The sequence below is a fragment of the Falco naumanni genome, chromosome Z (assembly GCF_017639655.2).
Source record: "Falco naumanni isolate bFalNau1 chromosome Z, bFalNau1.pat, whole genome shotgun sequence".
In the NCBI taxonomy this organism is placed as follows: domain Eukaryota; kingdom Metazoa; phylum Chordata; class Aves; order Falconiformes; family Falconidae; genus Falco; species Falco naumanni.
This window is the reverse complement of record NC_054080.1, coordinates 7,667,367-7,692,736: the sequence shown is the minus strand read 5'-3', so window position 1 is coordinate 7,692,736 and position 25,370 is coordinate 7,667,367. Positions and strand designations below refer to the sequence as shown.

The 25,370-nt window shown below is 38.6% G+C and overlaps 1 protein-coding gene across 5 annotated transcripts in view; it reads left to right on the top strand.

Moving 5' to 3' along the window:
- Positions 1-25,370, top strand: part of MCTP1 (multiple C2 and transmembrane domain containing 1) — a 278,349-nt gene that overhangs the window by 113,132 nt on the left and 139,847 nt on the right. For 3 of the 5 annotated variants that reach the window (XM_040580755.1, XM_040580757.1, XM_040580759.1), the window contains exons 3-6: positions 9,729-9,871; positions 13,118-13,197; positions 13,797-13,902; positions 20,625-20,663. In XM_040580755.1, the coding sequence (XP_040436689.1) occupies positions 9,729-9,871; positions 13,118-13,197; positions 13,797-13,902; positions 20,625-20,663 (368 nt within the window). The remainder of the gene's footprint in view (positions 1-9,728; positions 9,872-13,117; positions 13,198-13,796; positions 13,903-20,624; positions 20,664-25,370) is intronic. The other 2 variants (XM_040580756.1, XM_040580758.1) reach the window with 1 other exon arrangement.

Genomic DNA, 25,370 nt, shown 5'->3' with positions numbered 1-25,370 from the left:
AGTAAAGGTCTTGTATTATCTCAGTCTGTCACCTAGTCACAATTCTTATTACCTACACTGTCATGAATAGCATTTCTAATTATAAAACATTCCTTCCCTTTTCTTTATGTTCAAGAAGACATTTTTAAAATAAAAGAACACAGTCCATTAATCCCAGCTTCTGCAGTCTTTTTGGACTGATTTTTCCATTGATACCCTTGCAGAATATTTAGGAAATAAAACAAAGCAAAATGATAAGCAGGGTAGTTAATTTTCATTTTTATGCAAAAATCAGTTTGTAGTAGGAGCATTAACTCATCAGGAGTAAGAAATCAGCTGATTTTCACTTCTTCACTTCTGATGGTGTTTGCCTGCTGTATTGATTCCTAGCTAACTTCCTGCAGTCGTGTTCTTGGTAGCTCTCGCTATAATAAGAAATGAGGGGTTTGCCAGTCGGAGAGGGTAATGGCTCTCCTGTAAACTCCTTTTCTGATTGCTGCCTGTCATAGATGCTGTTAGTTTCCTATACAGAGTCTGGTGAACAAATGTCACTGTGTAAGTTGAGCTGTAATGCAAAAGACAGCAATCACGGGAAATTAACCTCCTGGCTAAGAACGGTAGAAGTCTGTCGTTAAGACTGCTGTGTCATCTTCTATGAGATCTTCTGACTGTGAAAATTCAGAGCCAGTTATTCTCTGTCTAAAAATGACTGGACTGTGTTCAGAATTTGACTTCAAACCGGGAGAACTAGGCTGCTGTGTTTCTCTGTAATACAGCCCTAACTGGATGGCACAGAAGCTCAGATTTATGAAAAGCACTTGTATTTTTTTCTGAAATGATATAAAGCTTGCGGGAGGCTTACATTTATTATTTATTTGTTGCTGTGTCCCAGACAAGAAAGTGAATCATGGGCATATGGGCGAAAGGCAGGTGCGGACAGATGCAGAAGCCCACGGAACTTCATTCCACCCACGGAGGAGCCCCGCTTTCCATAGCAGTAGCATGATGCGGAGACTTTGCTGTGAGCTACGTGGCATGAGAGTGGGAAGGAAGAGATGGGCTTAAGCAAGGACTGTCTAGTATAGATAAGCACAGATTGCTGTTGGAGGTCAAAAAGTTTCCTGCTAGTTCAGTGGGGGCAGCGGGAGATAGTCGCAGGATGCAAGGTGGGTTTTCCTGTTAGTTGCTGTTATTCCAATCCCTGAGGGCTTGTTGCAGGGGGAGTCACACTAATTGCCTGCTGATGGACCAGTACACATTGTCCAAAGCACAAATGACGTGGGTTCACGTTCTCCCTTGTAAACGGTCATAGACTAGTGGTGTGCTTTGGACCCTTTTTTCTCTCAAACTATAAAACTGTAATTGTGATTCCATTTCTATTAGTTCCAAAAAGGAAAAAAATAAGAATCAGAATTTGTTTAAAGATTCTGGTAATAATTCTAGCAATTGGACTTTGTTGGCTGTAGCTTTTTAGTCTTTGGTGCTTTTTACAATCGCATAGGAATGACTATATCTGGTTTAAGATCAGTACTGAAAACATAGCATGTTTCATCTTTTTTACTTCCATGATAAATGCACCAGGGAATTGCTTATTAAGCAAATACATTTATTTCATAACGAATCTCAGATTATTTCCCTTTCCTTCAGTTTCATTGCTGTGATTCTTTAAGTGTTGTAGGAACACGCGCTTATCATTCACTTTAATTTCACATGACAATGTGTTGTGTAATTAAATGGATTTTTTCTTTGCCAGACATGTGGAGTATAGTGCTAAAAACCGCAAGTTAAAAAAACGTGCTTGTTTACAGCTGGTATTTAAGCTTTCATTCCATTTTAATAGCTTTTGTTCTCAAAGAAGATACGAATATTCCTAAAAGGGGAAAAAGCCTGTGTGTTCCTGGTTACACCTCTGGATCGTTTCATGAATGTAGGTGATCCCTGAGTAAGTCTTCCTAAGTTACAAATGCCTCACTGAAGCTTTGAACCATCTTATTCCTCTAGCTATAAAGAATGGAGATAAAGCAAGAGGATATTGCCAGTGCTAAAAATAAGGTCATAAAAGAAAGTTTAGTAGGCTGCCAAGTTACCTGTAGTGGCCCTGCGCTGCTACGGCAAGGGCAGGTACCCGTGTCAAAGGATGCGTGGTGCTCCCGAGCAGACTGTTGCAGAGGGACTTCATGGCAAGGCAAGAAAGAGTGACATACTGGCCAGGGAAGGCAGCATAGCACTTCAGTGGTCTCTGCCACGCCAGTAGCCCAAATCCCTGTCAAGACTTCTGTTGGTAATGCTGGTAAATCAACAGAGCACTGGTAGCAGCAGCTGGGCTTGGGACTTCCAGGTGATTGTCTGCAGGTGGTTCAGATGGAGGAACCTGGCCTGTTAATTCGAAGTCATTAGAAGACATCAAACACTTTTGTGTCTGATTGTTAGAAGAGAATAGAAAGTCCTGCTTTGTTAGTGTAATTCTATGTCTTTTTTCTTCACATGACTATATTGCAAATAAGGAAATACCAATGTTAAGATTTTCTAGCTAGTAAATTAAAATACTGTCTTAAGGCAAGATTCACATCATATGTTTCTGTGAACGTTTCTCCATAGTGTAGGTTTTTCTTCATGTCTTTAACTGGGATTACATATGCAATGAGTATCAGATTCAAGCAAGGTATTAAATATAATTATACCTTTTTTTGTTGTGCCAAACATATGGGCGCTGCATGCTGTAGGGCTTCTGTTCTTGCTTTACCTGGCATTTTTATTTACACTTTAAGGTTCGGCTTTTATTTCAGTTTGCATTTACCGTGTAGTAGTAAATCCTTATCCCTGGGGAAGGCAGAAAAACGTTTTACTGGAGAGAAATATTGTTGACCGCATTGTCACATTGACAAGGGCAACTCAGGTGTTTGTCAAGTGCCAAGTTCATATCAAAAAGGTTATTTCTATAGAACTGGAAGGTGTAATACGTAAGACCAACACTGAACTGTGCTTTTTAGACAAAGCAAATTGGAGCCCTCTGCTCCAGAAGGGGTGAAACCTCTGACTGATATTGCAAAAGCAGGCTATCTTGGAAAACAAGTGGTCATGCTTTGAACAATTGCAGGAAGATTATCATTTCAGTCCTGAGGTTTTAGGGGCAGAGCAAACAGTGTTTCCTGTGATTAAGGGATATAATTCTGTTTATATTAAAGTATATTAACTAGAATAAAAATTTGAGCTGCCAAGGGAACGTTTCTGTAGCATGCTTAAATCCTCTTTAAATGCATCTTGAGTTCAGCCATGCCTAAAATGAAATATAAATGTTTTGTTGAAGTTAGGCTGACAGTTGCACATTTGCTTTTTGCTGTTCTGTCCTATGCCAGTGTGGTGATTTTTTTTCGTTGTTTCTACTTCACAAGCATAGTTGGTATTTGCTTAAATGAGTATTCACTAAACCCAGTAAAGATACTTCTCATGGGCTGCGTGGAAATATAGTACCAAAGCTGCCTTTTTAGTGGCAGGAATGAGTCTTCAAAAGAAAGATTAAAAGCTGTGATTGTTATCGCCAATATTTTTAATGGGTACTGAATAATTAACATTTTGTATTCCCTGTTGACTTTTGAGTAGAACTCTGCATCCTGTAGCATCCGTGTGCTCACTATGAATTTGTAATTGGCATGTTCATTCTTAGGATACTAGTTTTTCAGAAGTGCTTTTTATCATTTAGACTAATTAGTGTCCTTTCTAGCTGAATTGGGTGGGTAATTCTTTGCTAGGTGGCTAGAAGGACAGAAAGTAGGATTATTTATGGAAAAGCTGTAGTTTTTAGTGTTGCAGTTGTAGTGTTTAGTTGACTTTAGGCGGTTGCTGAAGACCAATGAGAAGATTGGCTTGGCAGCTCTTGTACAAGACAATTACTATTCCTATTTGTCAAGATAATATAAAATAATTTGTGGGAAGTAATTCCCTACTTTTCCAAATAAATGGTTGGACAGAACAGACGTGTTCTTCTATGTTTCTTTTTATGCGACACTTTGTATTGCAGTTTGGAAATACAGGGTCTGTGAAATGCTATGAACTGGTACATGTTTTGCTTGGCATAGTCAGCTGCCACTTACCTGAGAACTGTCCCCACTTTTACTCTCCCCACACTTTTTCTTCTACCTTGGTTGTAACAAAGAAAATAACTGGAGACGTGAGATTTATTAAGAGGAGAATGGCTGTGGATGAAGTCAGAAGGGGAAAGAGCTGGATGTCAGTGAAAGAGCTTTTCATGCAATGAATCCAGAAAAAATGTTTGTATTAATAATTAAGCTTCTCAGGAATTATGACATTAAAGTTACTGCGCATCTCTGGGCATCTCTTGTGGTTTGCTTTCTTTTCAAATAATTGTAGATTAAATGAAGTAATTCCAAGACTGAAAATAAAAAGGAAGAATAACAGAAAGCAATGACAGAGGTTTAGTTACCATTCTAAGTGGGATTCAAGAACATGCTTTTACCTTATTTTTGCTTCTAGAAATGTGTACCTTGCCTGATAATTTGCAGTAATGAAAAATTCTGTTCTCCCATATTTAGCAGGTGTTTGCTGCTTTTTACATTGCACTTATTCTTGTGGTATTCCTGCTGTTGTTCTGTACAACAGCAAATCCTGTTTAATTACTGTGATTTCCAGTTATTACTTTCAAAGCTTCTATTTTTTCAAACCACTAGGCTGAAATTGGCCTAAGTGTGTTATTTATTGTGTGTGTGTGGTGAATCAGAAGGACGCTCAATGATGTACATTAGGAACTTGATGGGATGCAACCTGTGTAATGTTACTGCATAGCTTTAGCACCTCTGTAGGTAAAAAAAAATAAGATCATGAGTCCAAGTGGTCCACTTTGCAGCAATGATAACTACCTACAGGGAAGACCTTAAAAAATAGATTTGTTTGCTTTTTTCCCTATAACTAACACCATAGGGAGAAAAGAGGAAGATAGTTTCTCTGATTTGCTCTAGGTTTTTTTTTTCTGAAATCTTACTCTCAACAGGCTGAAAACCAAGTGTTCCCCAGGGGAAAGTTAGTTTTTTAACCTTTTTTTAAAAAAAAGTAAACTGGAATTTGGATTGCACAGTGATGAGCATCTAAACTATGCAAAAGCTTTTATGGCACATTCATTCTTGTTTTTCGGAATGGGCTTGCATATGGCTTTCTGTGAGTAAATAGCAGTGGTGGAAGAATGGATGCGTTTAAACTGTGCAATAGTTAAACAGTTTTAATGAAATCAGTTAACTAACTGATTGTGTGATGAATTTACTTGCTAACTCACCATTTTTCTATAACGTAATTTCTTTCTTCTTGTTATTTGAAGGGTAAAAACATCTCTACCTGAAGCAACAGCTGAAAGTGCTCTTTTTCAGTGTTGCTCATCTAGATTATATTGGGTTTTTTATAGTCTGTATTCCCTCTTTTTAGTGTAAGTTTTAAAATTTGCCTTAAGGATTTTAGGTATATGAAATATGGTACCTGTACCATATATATTATAGGTAGATTTTCAGCTGAGGTTTTTTAGACATGCTGAAGTTTGACTTTGTTCACATAGGGTGAAGTGCAAAAATACTGTAGAGGGGTATCAATCTTTCTGTCTCGTTAGCCCCAGTTATGGGGGAGCAGTCTCAAGCTCATTACTTGGTCTCATGGTTACAGCCACCCCTGTGTTCACTGCTGAATTTTGTTCAGCTAGCAGTTTATCATATTATGTTAAACAGGATTTCACTAAAGAAAAAAGTCAGTTTGACAAATGGCCTAGTAATGTTGAAACGCTTGTTATGAAGCCTCGGGAACCAATTAAGCAAACCTGCACAATTTATTGGGGAGTGCATGTTCTTTATATTGTACAGCTTGGTTATACTGGCCAAACTGGCTGTATTTCCACTCTGTTACCCAGCTCTGGCCGTTCTGAAAAGCAGTTTAGTATGCCTTCGAACAAACATCTTGAATATTTCTGTAGCAAAATATTTTTTTTTAATTTTCTTTTATGCCTGTTTGCGAGATCTAATCTATGTCCCAAACTTGCAAAGCAAAATCCATGTTAGGAGATGCCTGTGCGGAGAGCGAGAGGTGCCAGCGCTAGGGGTGGCCGGAGCTGGGGGGCTGGAGGAGTGCGTGCTCCGCAGGGTCACCCCACAGCGGCACTGATGGGTGGCTTCTCTCCTGGACTTCGGCAGCACATTTAGGTGTCGGTTAGGCCAGCGTTTCCTGGGAAAAGAGAGGCTGCCACCCTGTGCCAAGAGTCCTCATTGCCTTTACGTAGGCAGTGGTGGTGCTTCAGCAAGAGGGTGGTGGGCGCGATTTGTTTTTCAGGGGAAGGTTTTAAGCTCATGCGTGAAGGCTCCTGGTGATGCTCCTAACTGCCACAGAAAAGGCATACGTTTGTGCAGTTAGGCTTTAGCATGTCACGTTGTTTTGAATGGTTTGGTAAGGAGGAGACCAAGGAGAAGTCTAAGACTAACAAGAATCTGTGATGGATGTCAGGTTCTCACAGGCTCAGTCTGAGGGGTCTTTGAATTTTCTGGTTTTGTGCAGTGACCTTGTAACCACTGTTCACAGGAAGGTCCCAAGTAAACTGAATTTATTTCTTTTTTTAAAAGAGCAGAAATAATATGAATTGGATTGTTGATGTTGATTAAAATTAGGTATCAGTATGTTATTATGCAATGTATTTTAAAAATAGATAAAAATATACTTGATGTGCTTTTAATAGTGTAACATTAATATGAATTCATAATTAATGTATTAAAATTACATGTGAAATATCATACACCTTCAAATTGGGACCCTGTGACACAGAGCAGTGCTGGAGGTGACGATGCATTTCAGCAGAACTGAAAGAGGCAAAGTTTTGGTTTCTGTTCTACTCCGTGTGCCCTCCCATTAGGTAAAAGTTTTGTTTTACTGAATGATTGCATGGTGGAAGATTAGATATTTTTTTTTTTTTAATCTTGCCTTTCTTTATACATATACTCTTAAGTCACTACAAGGAATGGAAAAGATCTGGAAGGGCATGGAGCTTTTAACTAAGTTGACCCAGTGGGTTCTCAGCTTTAAAGTAGGGATGTGTTGAAGCAAAGTTCTTAGTGGTTCTCAGCATTCGTAGCATGGAGTTACAAACACTTTAAGTTTTGCAGTGTATTGTGGATGGAACTATCATTTGACCCACCGTACTACTACATTTACAGATGAAAATGAATTAATATTAAATTATTTGACATCTGGATCCTATACTATGCGTTGAGTACGTATCTCACAACAGCATTTTACATTGATTTCAAATTTCAGAACTGTTTTTGACATTTCTGATGTCTGTCCTTCAAGGCAACAGTGAGGAAAATCGATGGGAGAATGACGGCTTGCAGAGGAGCGATGCCTGAAATTGCTGTTGGTGTCCATGTTCCAAATACTCCTTGTTTTTCACAAAATTAATTCAAGTGTCTGATCTTTGCCTTAAAAAGCACGACCACTACTTGAATAACGAAAGAACATGTTAATTGTGCTAAACAGTTTTATGCCACTGCAGTTCTGCCCCAGTAATTACTGAAGAGAATGACCGTAGCCCTGTCGCCTGTGAGATCACAGTTTGCCCCTGCAGCTTCTTTGAAAGTAATATATATTTTTAGGTAAAGAGTACTGTCATCTTGTGGCCGCATCAAATAGTGCAAAGAGAGCTGGTCACACCAGCCTTTATATTTAGAAGAGCATGTCGCAATTTTAAAAAAAGCTAATGACTGCATTTCCCACTGGATGTAAACACAAACCTTTAGGATATGCAGGTCTCATGAAAAGCAGTAAAAGTGATTATAAAAGAAGTCTGCCTTATAATTTTACTGTTGCTCATGAAGGTGTAATTATTATTCGTGCTACATTATTGTTTATCTTAAGATAGTCTTGGATCGATTAGACTCAAATATTGAATTATTGTTCATTTTAATTGGATCAGTTAGACTCAAATACTATTAAGGCTTAGAGGTGGCTGAGAGAGAAATAGAAATATTAATCCCATCCAACATTTTTCATTAAAATCTATTTCACTTGCATAACAATGAAACCTTACCAATTGGCACTTTAGGGGAAGTGTTAGTTTGAATCCTGTATCCAGCTTTTTTCTTTTGTTTAAAGACTTAACTATATTTTTTGTAATCAAAATACGCAGGAAAAGATGAATAGTCTTTCTTCAGTCCACCATGGGGGCAGTGGTTTCATGAGGACCATTGCAGGCACAACTTCTGTGCCTTGCAGCTGTGCCCTGCAGTCCATCCAGCTGCAAAATGACTGTCTTTCTAAGCTGGACCAGTTCCCAAATCCATTTGCTGGCCGGTTCCTGAAATGTTGTTGCTGGCAGAGGGGAGGGGGCAGCAGCGGGGCAGCAGCGAGCGTGGCAGGTGCTCCTACCAGCAGCATTCACCAAGGGCACCCTCGTGATGCTCAGCCACTGCTCTCCATGGTGGGACTGCTGGACACAAGTGGAAGAGGCATTTGGCCCCTTCTGCCCCTGTCCTTCCGCTGGGTTCCCTCTGTTTCCCACGTGTGGCTGTCAACAGAGCACGGAGTTGAGGTCAGGCTGTGGGAAGTTGCATTGTGGCGTGGTAACGGCAACCTAAGTCTCAGTGTGAAACCTTGTGGCAGGGGAAAGTGGTTTTATTTGAAACCAAACCTGATTTGGGTTATTTGCTTTTGCGCTCTCACACCCACATACCCACATTCACAAGCACAGATGAACTGTCTGGGTCATGCCTGATGGGGACGAGAAGGACGTGAGCTAATGGGTCCTCCTAACGTCCCCAGGGCTCCTGCTGGTCATGTGGGCATGTCCGTGGTGGTGTTGGATGTGCCATTTTGTACCTTCTGGTAGCTGGCGGAGATTTCTCTCAGGCTTGCCATCCCTCTGTGTGTGCCATCAGGTGTTTGGTGGCCATCCTTTTGCTTCCCCACATGGGCGTCTCGAGGAGGGGACACAGATGTGCTTCTGGGTGGCCACCAGTGCATGCCACCCCAAGAGTCCCCCTCCCACCACCTCGTTTCTTCTGACACTTCCACAGCCACGTCCCGTCTGTTCTCCATTCATGCCACATTTAACGTTCCTCTTCCCATTATTCCCATCAGGGTTGCCTTTCTGGTCACAGCTGATCATTGTTGGCTGTATCAGGGGGAATAGACCCGTGCTCTCCTGTGGGTGGGTGGCTGCTGTGGGAAGCACAGGAACTTTGTGGACTGACTTTGGAGTTGATTTGCTCTTGGTGAGTGTTGTAGGAAGTGTGTCTGCATGGAAGAGGGAAGCCCGCGCGCTGTAAAGTCTGTGAAGAGTTACACTAGTGGTGTGCAGTGGAGCCTGTGCCTTTTCAAAAGCAAAAGATAATTAGGTTAATATTTTACAGAAATAATTTTAACTTTATAATCTAATTTTTGTGATTGTGTTAACATAAAATCCTAGTCCTAATAAGGACATAATTCTGCTAACTAAAAACTACGCTGCCAAAGCCAGTATTTCGTGTATAACTTTGAGTATGGATTGCAAACAACAAAGTGATGCAAGCACCCATTTGATGTTAACACGGTGAATTATGTGAGTAATGACTGTGGAAAATAATAAATTGTAACAATAAAACAATTCTTTCCACAGCTGCTGTTTTCCATTTGATTATCAGTAGGAATTTAATTTAGTTCTGTTTAAGGTAATGTAGTCTCCATTCCCTTAATGTATTAGAACATAATTAAGAGTATATATTTGCCTTTCACAGGAACCAGTGACCCATATGTCAAGTTCAAAATTGGAGGAAAGGAAGTGTTTAGAAGTAAAACAATACACAAGAACCTCAATCCTGTGTGGGAAGAAAAAGCTTGGATTCTTATAGATAGCCTAAGAGAACCGTTGTATATAAAGGTGAGACACTATCTTACATACATTTGTCAAATTACAATAGAGAAGTTACTGAAAGAACATGGAATTTGTAATGTTTGTATACTGAAAAAAATTGTTATGCAATAGCGCCTTACTAAAGAATACTTCGAGGTGAAAATTACTGAAATCACATCTGTAGAATGATCATGTCAACGTTCTCCCTTGCCCCTCCAAAAAAGGTAAATATAGGCACTTTTGTTTATTGCAGGCCATAATTGTTTTATACTACTTTAGTATAGTAGTATGCTATAGTGTGTGATCTTAGGAGAAGAATGGAGAAAGTAAACTGTGTTTCATGATGATGACATCCCTTTTTTTAATGGAAATAACACTGCAGGATTCTGACATGAAACATAATCTGTCCCATTAAAAGCAATCCTTTGCTGGGGTTAATTTGAGAATTTATCAGGATGTGTGCCTGGTTCCTTGGGTTTGGGGTTTCCTTCTGTTTGTACCTGAACACACTGGGTTTGCTTATGTGTTTCGTAATGCTTTATGCTCTTTTTTCACATTGTAACTCTCCTTATTATATCACAAGTGAGGATGGTTTTGTCGTAACAGAGACATCACTTACTCAAAAATAGCAAATAGCTTGAGCTTAAACGAAAGAGAGGCAAACAATGCCCGCAGTAATTAGCAGCAGTGGCACTAGTGCTTCTTAGCTATCCATATCGGACTGGAAACTAGAAAACCTGTGACCATTGTTTTATAGGTGTGGCATGGAAAGGCCCTTTTCTGATCCCAGTAGTTTACGGTGTTCTGTATCCAAAAGTGATTAATTGTGTAAAACAAAATAGATCAAAATTTTCTAAAAGTGATGTCAGAGAAACTGTAGTCTTAAGGTTCTAATGAGAACATTTGTAGGTCAAAAATACTTTGAGAAAGTAAGGAAACTTCTGTCTTCGCTACATAATCCTTTTAACTGCTCTGAAAGGATACAATGCTACAAATCAGTATCAGTCTTAATCTGAAATACATGACAATTTTAACTGAAACATCAAATTGTGGATTTTTTTTGTAGATGAATGCTGCTTAAACAGCTTTTGAGTGTCGATCTGTACTAAGTTGCATGTGTTCTGCTCAGATTAAGTACATCATTATTAGAAAAGCGTGAAGTTAATTCTAGTTCTCAATTGAGATTTTTCTGCCCTTATTAAATTTAGTGACTCATAAGGAGTGAAGGCTTTCCCAGCACTGTGAAAGAAAGAAGTAGATTCAAAGAAGACACTTAGAACATAGCTACCTGTTTCAGTTTATTTATGCTTATTGTGGTTTTACCCCAGCTGGTAACCGAGTACCAGGCAGCCGCTCGCTCACCGGCGAGGTCACTGCTCACATCCACAGAGCGTTGGGGAGGAGAACTGGGAAGGAGTGTGAAACCTGAGGGTTGAGATAAGAACAATTTAATAATTGAAATAAAATGAAACCCATAATGATAGTAATAACGACAACAATTACAATGTAAAGGAGAGAGAAGATGAGAGGAATGAAATCCGAAGGGAAGGCAGAAAACCCAGGTGATGCACATCCAGCTGCTGCCCCCCCGCAGAGTGATGCCCAGCCAGCCTCCCAGCAGCAATCGGCTGGCCCCGGCCACCCCCCCATTTCTATACTGAGCTGGATGCCCCATGGTATGGACTGTCCCTCTGGCCAGCTGGCGTCAGCTGTCCTGGCTGTGTCCCCTCCCAGCTCCCTGTGCCCCCCGGCCCTCTCACTGGCAGGACCAGACACCAGCCCCCCAACAGGGTCACAGGGGAAGAGGGGTGTGTATTTACTTTTTAGTTTTCTATAATTTCTATCTATATTTGTGCTCTGAACACACCGTGTATTTCGGTTTTTATAGCTTGTTCAGGTATTTTAAGAAATGATTAAATTGTACTGTCAGCTGCAAATGTTTATTTGGTGTTTTTCTCTCAATAATTTGTCAGGGCAGAAAGCAATTCTACTTGGCAACATAAACTGAGATTGCATCGTTTGTTTTCTTTCCCCATTTCAATGAGTATTAGCTGGAGAAAATAACGAGGGTACATGCTCAGGTAGATCAGTGCATACGAGAGACTCGTGTTCCAATGCCTCCTTCAGCCCTGTGGGTCCGCAGCCCTGGGGCTGCGCATTGCTGTCACTGCTCCGCTAACCCCAACCGTGTCAGACTGTTTGTAGAAGATGAAGAGCTGTAACTGCCTCCTGGAAAAGAGCTTCTGTTACATGACCGCTGAAGTATTTACGTAAAAATTGAAGACCTTGAACGTGTCATGTCTCAGTTAAATGTTCTCATTACTAGCTGTTCACAAGTGTCACTCTTAAGGAAGACCTGAAGGTATAGTTTGGCCCCCAGAAATTCTCACGACAGTGTTTGCCAAGAAAATTTAACTTACCTAGAAATTTCATTTCATTGATTGACTTTTCCTGCCCCCCCCCCCTTTTTTTTGGTAATTTTGTGTCACAACTTCTTTTTTTTATTGCAGTCCACCTTTTTTGTTGATTTCCCTGCAAAAGCCATCCCCAGTTTATTTGTTATTTTTTCTTCTGATTTGAGAAGGCGTAATCTATCTCAAATCAGCAATACCATTTCACGTACTAGCCACAGGTTCCAGTTTGGATGCCAGTGAATTTGTCCAGATGATGTCTCTTTTAGGTAGCCAGGTCAGGGTCCTTGTAGTAGAGTAATGAATGTCACTATTTCCTTACACATATCCTTTAAGTTTTCATCTTAGATTGTAATATTTCTTAACCCTAGAAAATTACACAGCCTTCAAAATGTACAATTTTATTATTCCTAATACTGATGCCAATGCTGTAGTAACCCAATTTCCACAACCATATCCCACTTTCTTGCCTGTATTTTGCAAAACTGACGCAGGTATCAATGTGTAGCAAATCAGTGCTTCTCATTAACTTTAGCTATTCTTTTGATCTTCCTTCTTTTAGTGCCTATGTTTAAAAAAACACTTCTGTTGTTCTTAGAAAACGGATGTTGTTCATATGCAGCCTGGTAGTAGCATACCCTTGTGTCTATACATGACACTTTCTGACTTTTACATAAGCAAGTTCAGACTTGATTTTGTGGCCAGAAAGTTTCATGTTAATTTTAGATAGTCCTGGTTTAACAGGTGAAGAACGTGGAGCTGTAACTCCGGAACAGGAGTTTCAAGCACCAGTCATAACACCAGAAAATAACGAGGAAAGATTTCTAACAGTGAAAAGTGCTTTTATCTCCTTGCGTCTTAGGTCTTTGACTATGACTTTGGATTTCAAGATGACTTTATTGGTTCCGCATTTTTGGATCTCACTTCATTGGAATTAAACAGGTATGGCACAAACAAGCCTACAGAGTAATTCTTTATGGTTATCTGCTAATATCATGTCTGTGGAATTGCAAATAGAATATTATGCTGGAAAATAATTATGTAAACCTACACCACATATAACTAGCTGAGCAGACCCACTTATGTTTAGGGAATTACTGTAATAGGAATGTTAATAATACATTAACTGAACATTTTTTTACGGTGTCTACAGAGAGACACTGGTTTTATAACCGCTTTAGTATTGTTTTTGTATTATCTTAATTCACAGCATTACCACCTACTGTTCAACTTTTTTCCGTTTTTTAAATCCATTAATATTGCAGTTCAGTTTTAATCACTTCAGTATGTATAATTACCTAACACTGAGTAGCAGTATTTAGTATTTATTTATGAGTGTTTAGACTGCAGTACTTAAAAGTAGAAAGAGGATATATTTGTGACATCATTTGTAAGCAGTTACCTATAAATGCAGATGCCTTTAATTCTCATGATTCAAAAATTTTAATATCTGAGAGCCTGAAATCAAAATAAATGCATTTTGTTTATTTTATTTATTTGTTTAGTTAGTACATTTACAAAAATGTGGTTTTGTCTCCTAGGCAAACAGATGTTACCTTGAGTCTGAAGGATCCTCGTTACCCTCACCATGATCTGGGAAGTATATTGTTATCAGTTCTGTTGGCTCCTAGAGAACAGCGAGAAGTGGTAATTTTAAATATTTTAATGTGTCATCACTCTTGTGATTGTTTTATGATCGTATGACATAATGCATAAGAGTAAACCACATATTCTGAGATTGATTTGATTTTTCCAGTTCTTAAAATAATGACGAACAGTGTTTCTGGTATAGTACAGCATACTTCATCTGAACTGGATCCTCCCTGAGACAGTACTGAGGGATCCAGATGGAACATAAATGTTCAGCAGTTTCAGATAAAGTTAGTCGCAGGTGAATGTTGCTCATTAATAAGTAAAAATACCAAAAAGCCACTAGTGAAGAATTTTGGACCTAGTGCTGCCATCTCTAGGTGAGAACATTTTAATCCTACTCCACACTGAAAATAAACAAACTTGAATAAAGGTAGTATTTCTGCTTTTTGACATCTAATGATGATGTATTCTTTGATGTGTTCCAATTTCATGACTAGACCTCAATTACAAAATTGTGTGGGTTCCTAGGTTCATTGTAATTCCTTCATTAATCTTAGTTTTCTGAGCTGTTTAGTTGTAAGTGAAAATGCTTTCCATTTTATGGGTCTTGTTAGTTGTGAAATTCTCTAGTTGGATGTATGTTACAGCTTTTTGTCAGTTGATGTTTGACAAGCAATAGTACAACTGTGACAGAAATACAAGAAATGACATCTCACTCAGAGGCTGTCAAATAATACGGATTCCTTTGGCTTCAGGGAGGCCAAGAAAAAAGTATTAATCTGATGAAATTTTCCATGGATGTGGTCAACTATATGGCTTTTGTAAGAATATAGATGTTTCTGTGTGCTGCAATGTGACACATAATCCTATTACATACTGGAGGAGTACTGGCAGGTTGTAATGTTCTTCAACTTTTCTCCTGGCTATTATTAAATAGCCTAGTAGGTGTTTGGTATTTGGTATGACAAAGACGTACAGTTTTGAAACTAGGTTTCTTATCTATTAATTTTCTTCATGGCGTTCTGTTAGAAATTAACAAAAATAATGAAATATGGCAGTAACATGCAGAAGTTTATTTGAACAGCGTATAGTGTATTTGTCTTCCTTTTAGCAATATGTTTGTCCTGACAGCTCAGAATACTATACTGCAAATTTGCACCACAAAAGTGTTTATCACTTAAATTGAAAAATGTATTTCATTCCAGGCTTGTGTTTTGTGTGTGTGTGTGTATTTGGGTAAGACCAGCATTTCAGAGTCAGCTGGTAATAGCCCTGTTTTTCCAAGTGGCTTTGGCACTATCCTGCCATAATCCCAAACCACGCAGCACAGGAATGGTATATTTTTATGTGGGAAACCATTATGTGGACAGCATGTTAGTTGTGGGGTTTTTTTATCATACAGGTAGGATAGCTACTGTGCCACTGAAATGACACAGTGTTTTCAACTGCTATACAAAAAATGCTCAAGAAAATCACTAGTGAGAAAGTGAAATTAAGACACTGCAGTGTAACATTGGCTTTCATATGGGTATTTACTTGGTGAATTCACAACTGAACGTCAAACGTAATGGGAGCGCCATAGACTTGCTGGCTAGCAACTTTTTTCATACCCATCTGGCTGGTTGTAATAGAGGAGGAGCTGGGTTTGTGCTGTTACACATTTCATTAGCTTTCTGCTTATTAAGCTAAGACCTGTGGTTCAGCTCAAGAGTCCATTTTTTCTTCCCATCCAACTGTTCTATGGAACTTCATTCTGAAAATGCCCAAGATTCAGATTAAACTTATGATTTGTAATCTGAAGATCCGTAGTTATTAGAAACCAGTCTTTCCCAAGATAAGGATTTCAGAGCGCTTCTAACAAAGCTGCAATAAAATCAAAGAATTCGTGTCAATGCAGGAAAGATGACTTACAAAATCAGTACGGAATTGCTATATATGAATTTGTTAGGGCTTTAATAATTCAAGGCACAATTATCTTTTGTTCAGTTACCATACACTTATTTATTTATTTATTAGGTTTTATTTACCGTCTAAGGAGTAGATATTATAAAATATATTGCTCCAATTAAACTGTTGTCCTTGGTTATTTTTAAAGGTCTTGTAATAATAAGGATAATTTTAATGGAATTTAATATGGTTGAGATCAATAAATTTTCAAATCTTACGTTAGAGTATCGAGGCTACTTCTTATCCACTCTGGAAATGTGCACCGTATAAAGTAGTAACTAAAGCAACTCCTACCTTCCCAATCTGTGTAGCATGCTGTTTGAATGGGTACTGCTTCCCTTCTACTTGGATATCTCCATATAGGTAATAATTCAAATAGCATAGTTGAAGTATATGGATAAAAATCTGTGAGCACCTTTAAATATGCTGTGATAGCTGCTGCACAGAAGCACAGCCTCTTCATGTGATGTGCATTTTTCCCCTAAGTTGTTGCAAATGTATTTAAATCCTGTTGGTTTGATAACTCTATATGGCCTACATTTTACAAATCAGTTTTCTTCTGAATAAGTTTTAATTTGTTCAGGTGGTAACTCTAAATTGCTTGCACATGTTGTCACATGTGAATGGTATAACATGGTTAAATCAAGCTGAAGAATTCAGAAATTAACGACTACTAAAACTTCAGTTACTTTAATTCCATATATTTAAAATAAGAGAGTTTATTAAGACCATTGGGGAAATGAAAAAGGGAATAGCTTCAACAAAAGACATGCCAGCTTTCAGACGTAGCTGTAGCAGCAGCATTGTGCCTGACCCTGTATTTTGGGTAGCTCTATAGCCATAATCCAAACCCAGCCCTGTTGAACAAGACTTGCTGTTTGTGATGTTGCATTTCGGTAACTTTTTGATGCAGATTAGACTTTCCAGGGAGATCTCTTCACTGCCTGAGCTGGAGCTGCTGAGAGTGTTTTGGAGGTCACGCACTGATGTGCTGATAAAGGGAAGTGCGTCTTCTGACGATGCTATTGTGTAGCTAAGGAACAGGTCTCGTAGCAGCGCGTTTTATTGGCATGGCACATCAAAATAACGTACTCTGTGTTACAGGAAGATGCAACCTGTCACACTGCATGAGAAATACTGACACTGCTGGAGGATAGGATACCCAGTTAGCAGTTTGAAGTGAAATGGTACAAAATCGGGTGCCTTGTTGCATATTGCCACCTGCCTGTGAGAGAGGTGTAATTACAAATGATTTGGAAAATCGGCAGTCAGTTTGACGGAGTAATAGTTTATTTTGTTTGGGGTGGAACTATCTTTTTGCGAAGCCTTGAGGTGTGCAGAGATGAGAGGGAGATTGGTCTACAGGGGAGCGTTCTCTTCGTTATCTTTCTGGAAGAAATTCTGATGAAATGCAGATTTTCTGTATGCTGACCAATGAGATGCTCTTTAGAATCTATAGCTAGAAGGTCCTGTTTCCTAGGATCAAGAACAGTTTACATCTTTGGATTCAGGTATCGGTTCAGAATACTAATGTATGCATATATTTGTGCAACTGTATGTAAAATTGCATTGCAGGCTAGGATAGAGGAGTATTTACCTTGGAGTCCTGGTGGATTGTGGAAAACAGTGCTTAAGCCGTTTACAATTTGTGTTTTTCAGTAGAAAATTACTGGATGTGGTTTCAATTAAAAGTGATATAGTTTACTGGTTTCATAAATAACACATTATTTGTTTTTTTCTGGTGTGTTTTATTGGAAAAAGATGCAGAAGTAGCCTGGAGTTATCATGGAATAGTAATGTAAGAGTATGGGCAGGTGAACAAACCAAAACTTATAGCAAATCTTGTATGAAGTATCTTTGCCTTTTGTGACCTAGTGCTTGTTCTAAAGGCATAAAAATGGGAACTTTTAAAGTAATGATCTTGTAATATCTCATGCAAACTGTGTACGTGAATAGAAGTCCTATCCTTTTGACAGATGAAGGCAATCTGATTTGTTGTGATTTTTGAACAATCTTAAACTGTGAGTCAGAACTGATGAATGAATTATTCTTGCACAACTGTAAAAATAAAAATGCCTTTAGTATCCGTGAAAAGTGTAATCTATTCCCAGCCTGACACAATTAAGTTGCAGTAGCACTAGTTCCGATAATTCATTTGCATTTGCTCTGTGCTGTTAGCAATACTGCAACGCTAATGCAGTATCTTTAACTATTTTGCTTTGAGAGGAGAGATAGGTTAAATAACTAGTGGAAACTAAGGTGATGTGAAAGAAGTATGGGAAAAGTATATGTATATAAAGATGTTAAAACCTGTGAGCTCTAAAAAATTCTTATTATTTTAAACTTTTTTTTAAATAATGTGTTTATGATAGACTTTCCTTTTTGCTAATTTCTCCTTTTGATGACCAGTTTGAAAGAAGTCAGAGCTAGTAATGACTTAATTATTTTTTCTTACACCTGCTCCACTGAAGCTTGTTCTGTTCTTTAATTCTAACAATTCTATTAATATTTCCCTTTGGATACATGTAGTGCTGTGCATGTTTGTGTCATTTGTAGCTGCATGCATGCCGGTTAAAAATGTGTCCGTGATGTCTGCAGACTCGGTGTTTGCTGTTGCGATGATGGTGCTGCAGTGCATGTGAGTTTTTCTGGCTCTTTTCTCCAGCAGAGTTCAGTGCGCAGATGTCGTCACTGGGGAACTTGCAGAGTGACTGTGAGTTCATCGGAGCTGCATGTCTCCCCCCTCCCCTCCGCGGCAGTGCTTCCCAGCCTTGGCCTTAGGGGCAGCTCTCGGCTGTGGGAAATGGAAAAGTTGGTGGCTTGATGAGAGCTGTTGCCTTGGGGCCAGCAGGGGCTGGGGGCTACTGTTCCACCACTGCTCAAGGCCTGAGTAGTGTAGAAAATTAAAATAAACCCATGAGTGCTACTTGGATGTTGTAATGAGAATAAAATTCATGGCGTTGTTTTTTTCCTGAAATAGTTTATCCCAAATTAACATGTAATATTTTTTTGCTTCATATGAAAATAATGGAACTTTTTTTTTTTCTTTGCCAGAGGAATAATAATGTAGAAAAAAAGAATGACAGAAATGGAGTCAGTGTATGGAATATTTTCAGATGAAAAAGTTCCATGTAGATCATCCATCCTAATCTGCTATGTATTTGTTCTATTGGCTTTTAAGGATCGTTATGATGGCTTCAGCTTATCCTGCTGCAGCTGGCGATGATGCTGATGCACTCAACAAGTATGGTCATACGCTTCTGTACTTAAACTGAACTTCTCAGAGTTCAAATAATATTTGATATGTGGTTAATTCAGCAGTGGGCCATATTCTCCTCCTTGCTCACCGCCTGGTCCAAAGCCCGGTGAAGCTGAGTTGGTGCTCCAAGTTGTAGCTTAATAGGGTTCGGCAGTGGCGAGGAAGGGAGGAGCTGTGCTATGCTGGATGGGACCCAGGAACTTAAGGGGTTTCTCCAGGGTCTGCTGTGGGCCTCAAGCTGCTTAATTCTTGTGTGCCTCCCATGGAAAAATGAGTTATGTGGCTTTCTCCAGCTTTATAAAACATTTAGTGTCTATGTATGTTTTCCAAAGTCACAGTGCTACAATCATCTCATCAACTTAACAGCAGAGCCTTTAGGCTTTAATGGTCCATAGCAACTTCAAAATTTTCCTCAGCAGCTGCTTGTTCTTCTTCTCTAAAAAAATGTGTCTATTTTAAGAATTTCTGGATATTTCAAAAATATAAAACCTAAGCATTTTCTCCCATTTTAATTTTTCCCCGTGTAATTCTTTTATTTTCTAGTAAGGAAAACATTTGCATTTCAAAATTTATTTCCATTAACTGCAGAAGAAGGTGTTTTTGCAGTAGTTAATAAAGAATAAAAATCATGTTTGTTTTTCATTAAAAAGTCTCCGTATAAATTAATGGCCTTTGGTGTATTCTTGCTCAGTCTCAGCAACAGGCTGCTAAATGTTACTAAATCTTATAAATTAGTTTATCTGTTTCCACAGAACTGCTTTAAGCAACAGTTGTGTTCACAGATAAATTGTCTACATCCGTCTTGACCATATGTGTCTTTTATTTAGTGAATAAGAATCTGTGTCTCTGGACACTTTGCCATGTCAGAGCACTGTCTCTAGCAGTGCCAAGGTTTTACAGGTTATTTAGGTAACGGGATAGGGCTACTGCAGTTTGGGGTTTGGAAAGAGTCAAGGTGAGTTTTTTTTGTTCTGGTTTGGGTTTTTTGGTATTACCAAAAAAATATTCGGTAATTACCAAACCAAAGAGCTATTTTTACTGCTGTGTAATCAATTAGCAGTGATAACCTGAAGGAGTTTGTAATAAATGGATGTTGTCCAAGGAGCCTTATACAGGATTTCTCTTACGTGGCTACATCTGTGAGCTAAACAGCAGTGCTCCAAAAAATTTGAGTACATTAATATTAAAAAAACTGCCATTCAAGTATCAGTCAAAATTGAAGTCACTGTCAGAAAGAGCACATTCATTTTTTTCATTTGCTTATCTATTTTTTTCTTTCTTTCTTTCTTCTTCTTCTTCTTTTTTTTTTTTTTTTTTTTTTTTCAATTTCACATAATGCATTGTCTTGGGAAATGAGACATTTACACCACCTAGAAAAGTGTGCCTGGGTGCGCACAGTGCTGCTAGATGTCTGGATTTATTTTAGTCTTGTGTAGTTGTCGCTGGAGTGTACGTGTTGCTGCTTCAGTTGTAGTGGTGGTTAAATGTGGATTGTCCCATTGGAGACAGTTGGCCTCCTTTTCTGTGTTGCAGAGAAAAAGGTAATTAAAATGCTCTATTTTATTTTCAGACAATGCTAATGAGGAAGAGTTGGAAAAGATCAAGTAAGGTAACTTTTAGCATGTGGTCTTCTGGCTTGTTTTATTGTTGGTTTTTTTTTAAGAAGAACAATGATATTTTACCAAACCAGCCATCTAGGACTGCCAGCTGGTGACACAGGATTTATTCTCCTTCAAATTTTTTTCATGACATTGTGTTGTGTTTCATCAAATCAAAATCATGAAACTGTTGAGCTTTTAATGTAATCATTAAACCTCTCAACTTTGTTACAGCATTTTAGCCTATCTTGAAATCATCTAGTATCTTCATATAAGTTGCAAACATTTCCTGGTTCTTTTTCTAAACCCTTTTATTTCTCACATATACAAAATTTCTTTAAAGCTTACGTGTTAATGTTAACAGAATTCATGCCAATGGGTAACTTTCATTTTCCTATTACTTACTCCTCATACTGATTAGAGGTTTTTTGTGTGAGAGTCTTCACACTGGTGCTTCTCAAAGACAAACTTCCCTGACTGCTGGACGTGCACAGATGACGATGATAGCCAGGCTTTCGCGTGCCTGAGAAGCCATCCTTGCTCTCCGCTTCATACAGCTCTTCAGGTGCCTCTTCAGGCAAATTCAGCGTGTGGCTTTTCTCCTGTAAGGAGTCACGGGAGTGATCAAAAAGGAGCCGAGTATGCTCTTTTCCACTAGGGAAAGACTGGCAGTTTGTCTGTAGTGAAATACAATCCCTTTTTGCCTTTTTACTGTACGTTTCTCCAAAAAGATACGTGTAGTTTCTCAGTAGTTTTCTGGCCACTCTTACCTAATGCTGCCCTGCTACTTTCAGGTTTTAAGCCTTCTTATTACATCTATATAATTAAAAATAGAATTACGATTTCTGACAGTCTTTGGTTGGTGTGGTAGATGTGGGTTTTTTGATCTCATGTATAGCTGTTAACATGAGAAAAATGAAATAGCTATGTGGGGTGTTTTCACTTATTTTGTAAAGTGTTCTACTTTTCTAGTACATTGATGCAACGATTTTAATAGAAGGTTATTAATAAACAGTGTTGTATGTAGTGCTCACTGACAAATATTTGCACACTATTTGTAACCTTTAGGAAAAAAAAGAAGAGCATGGTTCACAGTTCTGGGGTTATGGATGGGATTTTCACACAGTCTACTTCTGTGATGCAGGACTGTGCTTGATCTCTGTTTTCTTTTTGAAATCTGTGAAGCAAAGATACTTGGTGATGATGCATAGTATTTTGACTGTCATGTGATTCATGTAACTTTTCCTGAAATATCTTAAGATGCTCAAACTTCTGAAGAGTTTATGAAAAGCTGTGAGGGCGGTGAAGGGCAGAGCTGTTTTGCATCATGAAAGTGATGCTTTAACTCCTGATGTGCCAGATGTGTTGGATGATTGTTTGTAAATCTAGTTTATTAAGAACTTTCCCATACTTCAAACTGATGGAATCGTGAGCTTCAATAATCCTGAGTGAATGGCACAATGCGGTAGTTGGGAATTTTTCAGAGGTGTTTAAGTGAATTATTTATCCGAGCTCTCCTTCGTTACATTCGATAACATTTCATTCAGTAGCTGTCATTTTCTGCAAAGGGGCTTATAAAAAGATTTGGCAAATGTCGAATGTATGAACTTAAATATTGCATTTTTCTACGTTCATCTCAGCTGAAGTAATACTTCTACCAAGAGATGTAATGCATGTACAACGTCTTGCATGTGCTCTGTGTGGTTTATATACAGAAATGTCTCAGTTAAACCACAGGAGCTCATTTGCCTTGTGGGGCTATTCCAGAGTTCCAAATGTTTACTCTGCTGTCAGGAAAACAAATTAAAATATTTTTTATTTACAAAAAAATCCTTCAAAAAAAAATGCTGTTCTCTGGTGCGCAGGATGATCAATATTAAATATGACATAATTTGCAGATTTAAAAAAAAAATGTCTAGAAATAGGTGCTTAATGCTATTAGATAATACAGTGCCCTATTGGAGATCCTTCTTCATGAAGTGTTTGTCTTACGCTCCTGAGAGCTGAGAAGAAACATAACATTAACATGTTTCAGAGATACAACGTTCCCTAAACTTGCATTTTTAGCTCTGTGGAGTCTTTAAAATGGCACTTCTAGTAAACGAATTTGATGTTACAGATTATGGCAGTATATTTTACTCTCTACAATTTATGTACTGGAAGCGTACCTTTTCTGTAGCGTATGTAGCTTGAAGCTAGGATGTAGCAGTGCAGACCATGACGGCGCTGCTTCTATTCATGAGCTGCCTTCCTGGCACGTAGCTCCTTGGGCACGTGTAGTAGCTGTGAAAAGAATGGTAACAAACCTTCACTATGACAGCATTGGATATTCACTTGCAGATAATTGTTTTGGCCAAATTCCAAGTCTCCACTTCAAATACCGCTCCCACTATGGCACCCTAAAGACAAAGTTAAGGTCTCATGAGATACGCAGGTCAATGCCACTGTGCGTTTCACTTACTTTGTGTGTAAACTTGTGTTTGTAAATGTTTGTTAGTAGTGTTGCAAAAGTGGTGTTACAAAAGTGCAACACCACTTTTGCTTTTGTGGTTAGGGGTTTTTTTCTTATGTTGCTTGTGGTTTTTGGTGGTTTGGTGTGTTTTTTGTTTGTTTGTTTACTTTTCCCTGTCACATTTGCTTTATACCAGACATACTCTTCATCAAAATTAATGGGAGCTAGCTTACTCACAGTACTGTCTAGGTCAGAGGGAATACTCATCTTTCACAGTACTGTCTAGGTCAGAGGGAATACTCATCTTTCACTGAATCTAGCAAAAATTAAATTCAAATGATTTTGAAGTTAGAGTGTCTATGTCCTTGCTCTGTGGCAAGGAAACTCAAAATTTCTGTCTTCCATGACAGGAGATTCCCTGTGGGCTATTTAAAAACAAAACAAAACCAAACAAAAAAAACCAAACACAAACAAAGCTGTTTGTTTATTAAAAATAAAAACAAACCCCCCAAACGTCTGCTGAAAGTTAGAATTTGCATCCCGTTTTGAATGGATTGTTCTATTTCATCCCCCATGAGCTTGGTGTTGCATTACAGCAAATTGGTGGCCTGCGATTACAACTTTGCAGGTGAGCTGTTTGCCACCTGGTCCGGGAGGGGAAGCAGCTCCATTTCTACTGCAGCATCTGTACGAAGATCCCTTACACATCAAGTAATGGTGGAAGTGAATTATTCAATGTTTCATGCACTTTTTTGTGAGCCGGGTGTTTGCTCCATAACCTCGATGTGCTCATGCCTCAGTTCCTGGGGGGTGGGGTTCAGTTTGCTAGGTATTGTGTGAGCTAGCAGACAAGTGCCACAGCAAAGAGACAGTGCTTGTAGGATCTGCATAGTAAGCCATTCGTTTAAACCAAGCAGAGGATTACTTAGCTTCATTTTTCTTTTTGAAAAGCTATTGGAAGAACTTTGACCTCTGCAAAATGGCTTTCCTCTCTCTGCATGGATCTGACCTCTTCTGCGTCCGTGATTCTCCCTGTCCACCACAGTGTTCCCTTAGGGTGGGTTTTCCTTCTTGCCTTAATTCCTCTGCTGAAGGTGCAGGCTTCGCTGATGGCTCTCGTTCTTTGGGGTGAGGGAGAGAAACATCCTGCCTCCCTCCTGCTTTCTAAACTGTCTGGGTACCAGATCTAATTTGTTGAAGCAGATGTTGCAGTCTGGGTGTAAAAGGAGCACAGAAAAGCCCAAGCTTGCAAGCAAGGTAATTTATTACTAATAGTCAACACCACCTCTGACAGTGAGATGAATGGTGCTAATTGCTGAAGTGATTTCCATTACAGAATCCTTGAGGTGCAAGCTATCACTGTGATGAGAAATAAAATACCGCTATTACCAGCAGGAGCCAGTGCAGACTAATTGAGAAGAGTTGTTTTCTCCTTTTTATTCTGGTTAAGAAAACAAGAAAAAAAATCGATTCTGACTTCTTATTTACTAATTCTCTGCAGCACAGAGACTTTATCAATAGCTGAGGAAAGGATATGGGAAGGGAGCCTATTAAAATGTTGACAACATAAAATTGAGTTAGAAATTAGTCTCCTCATCATTTTGGTAGTCTACAGTGAAATGCTGTCAAAAACAGTAGTAAAAAAAAAGCTTAATTTTTTCTTTACCATTACTAGGCCTAAAGCTGATAAAAGAAGAAAGAAGAGACTGTTTAAATGCACTCTTTTTTTCTCGTTTAAAAATTATGTTCTCTTTAACTAAGTACTTGCTCTTCATTCCTCTCTTAGCTTCTAATGGTGAAATTTCATTACTTTTGCCGTGCCTTTACTGCCAGTGTTTTAAAAAGACAAAATCTTACTGCTTTTTGCACTTTTAAATGTGAAGTGGTATTAAAATCAAAAGCATAAATACTAAACTTGGTGTCGATGAAGCTGCATTTATAATTCAGCACTGACAAATGTATTTTCCAGCCACAATCAAAACTTTCCCTTGATTATACGTGGAAATGGGGAAGGGGAAGAGCCAACATGCTTTTAGAGCTGTCAAACAATTCTACCTGCCTTTGACAATTAATTGATTGCATTAACTTAAGCAGAAGTCTTTCTTTGGATACTCTTTGACAAAGAGCATTTCATTTTATATAGAACAGGCTGAATCTGAAGATACCGGTAAATATTTTAGGAAAAATCATGTGTTCCCCTCTGCCGCTGTACAATTTGCTGTATGGTTACAGGAGGTTAATTCAGAAAACGGTAAGGGACAGCGGC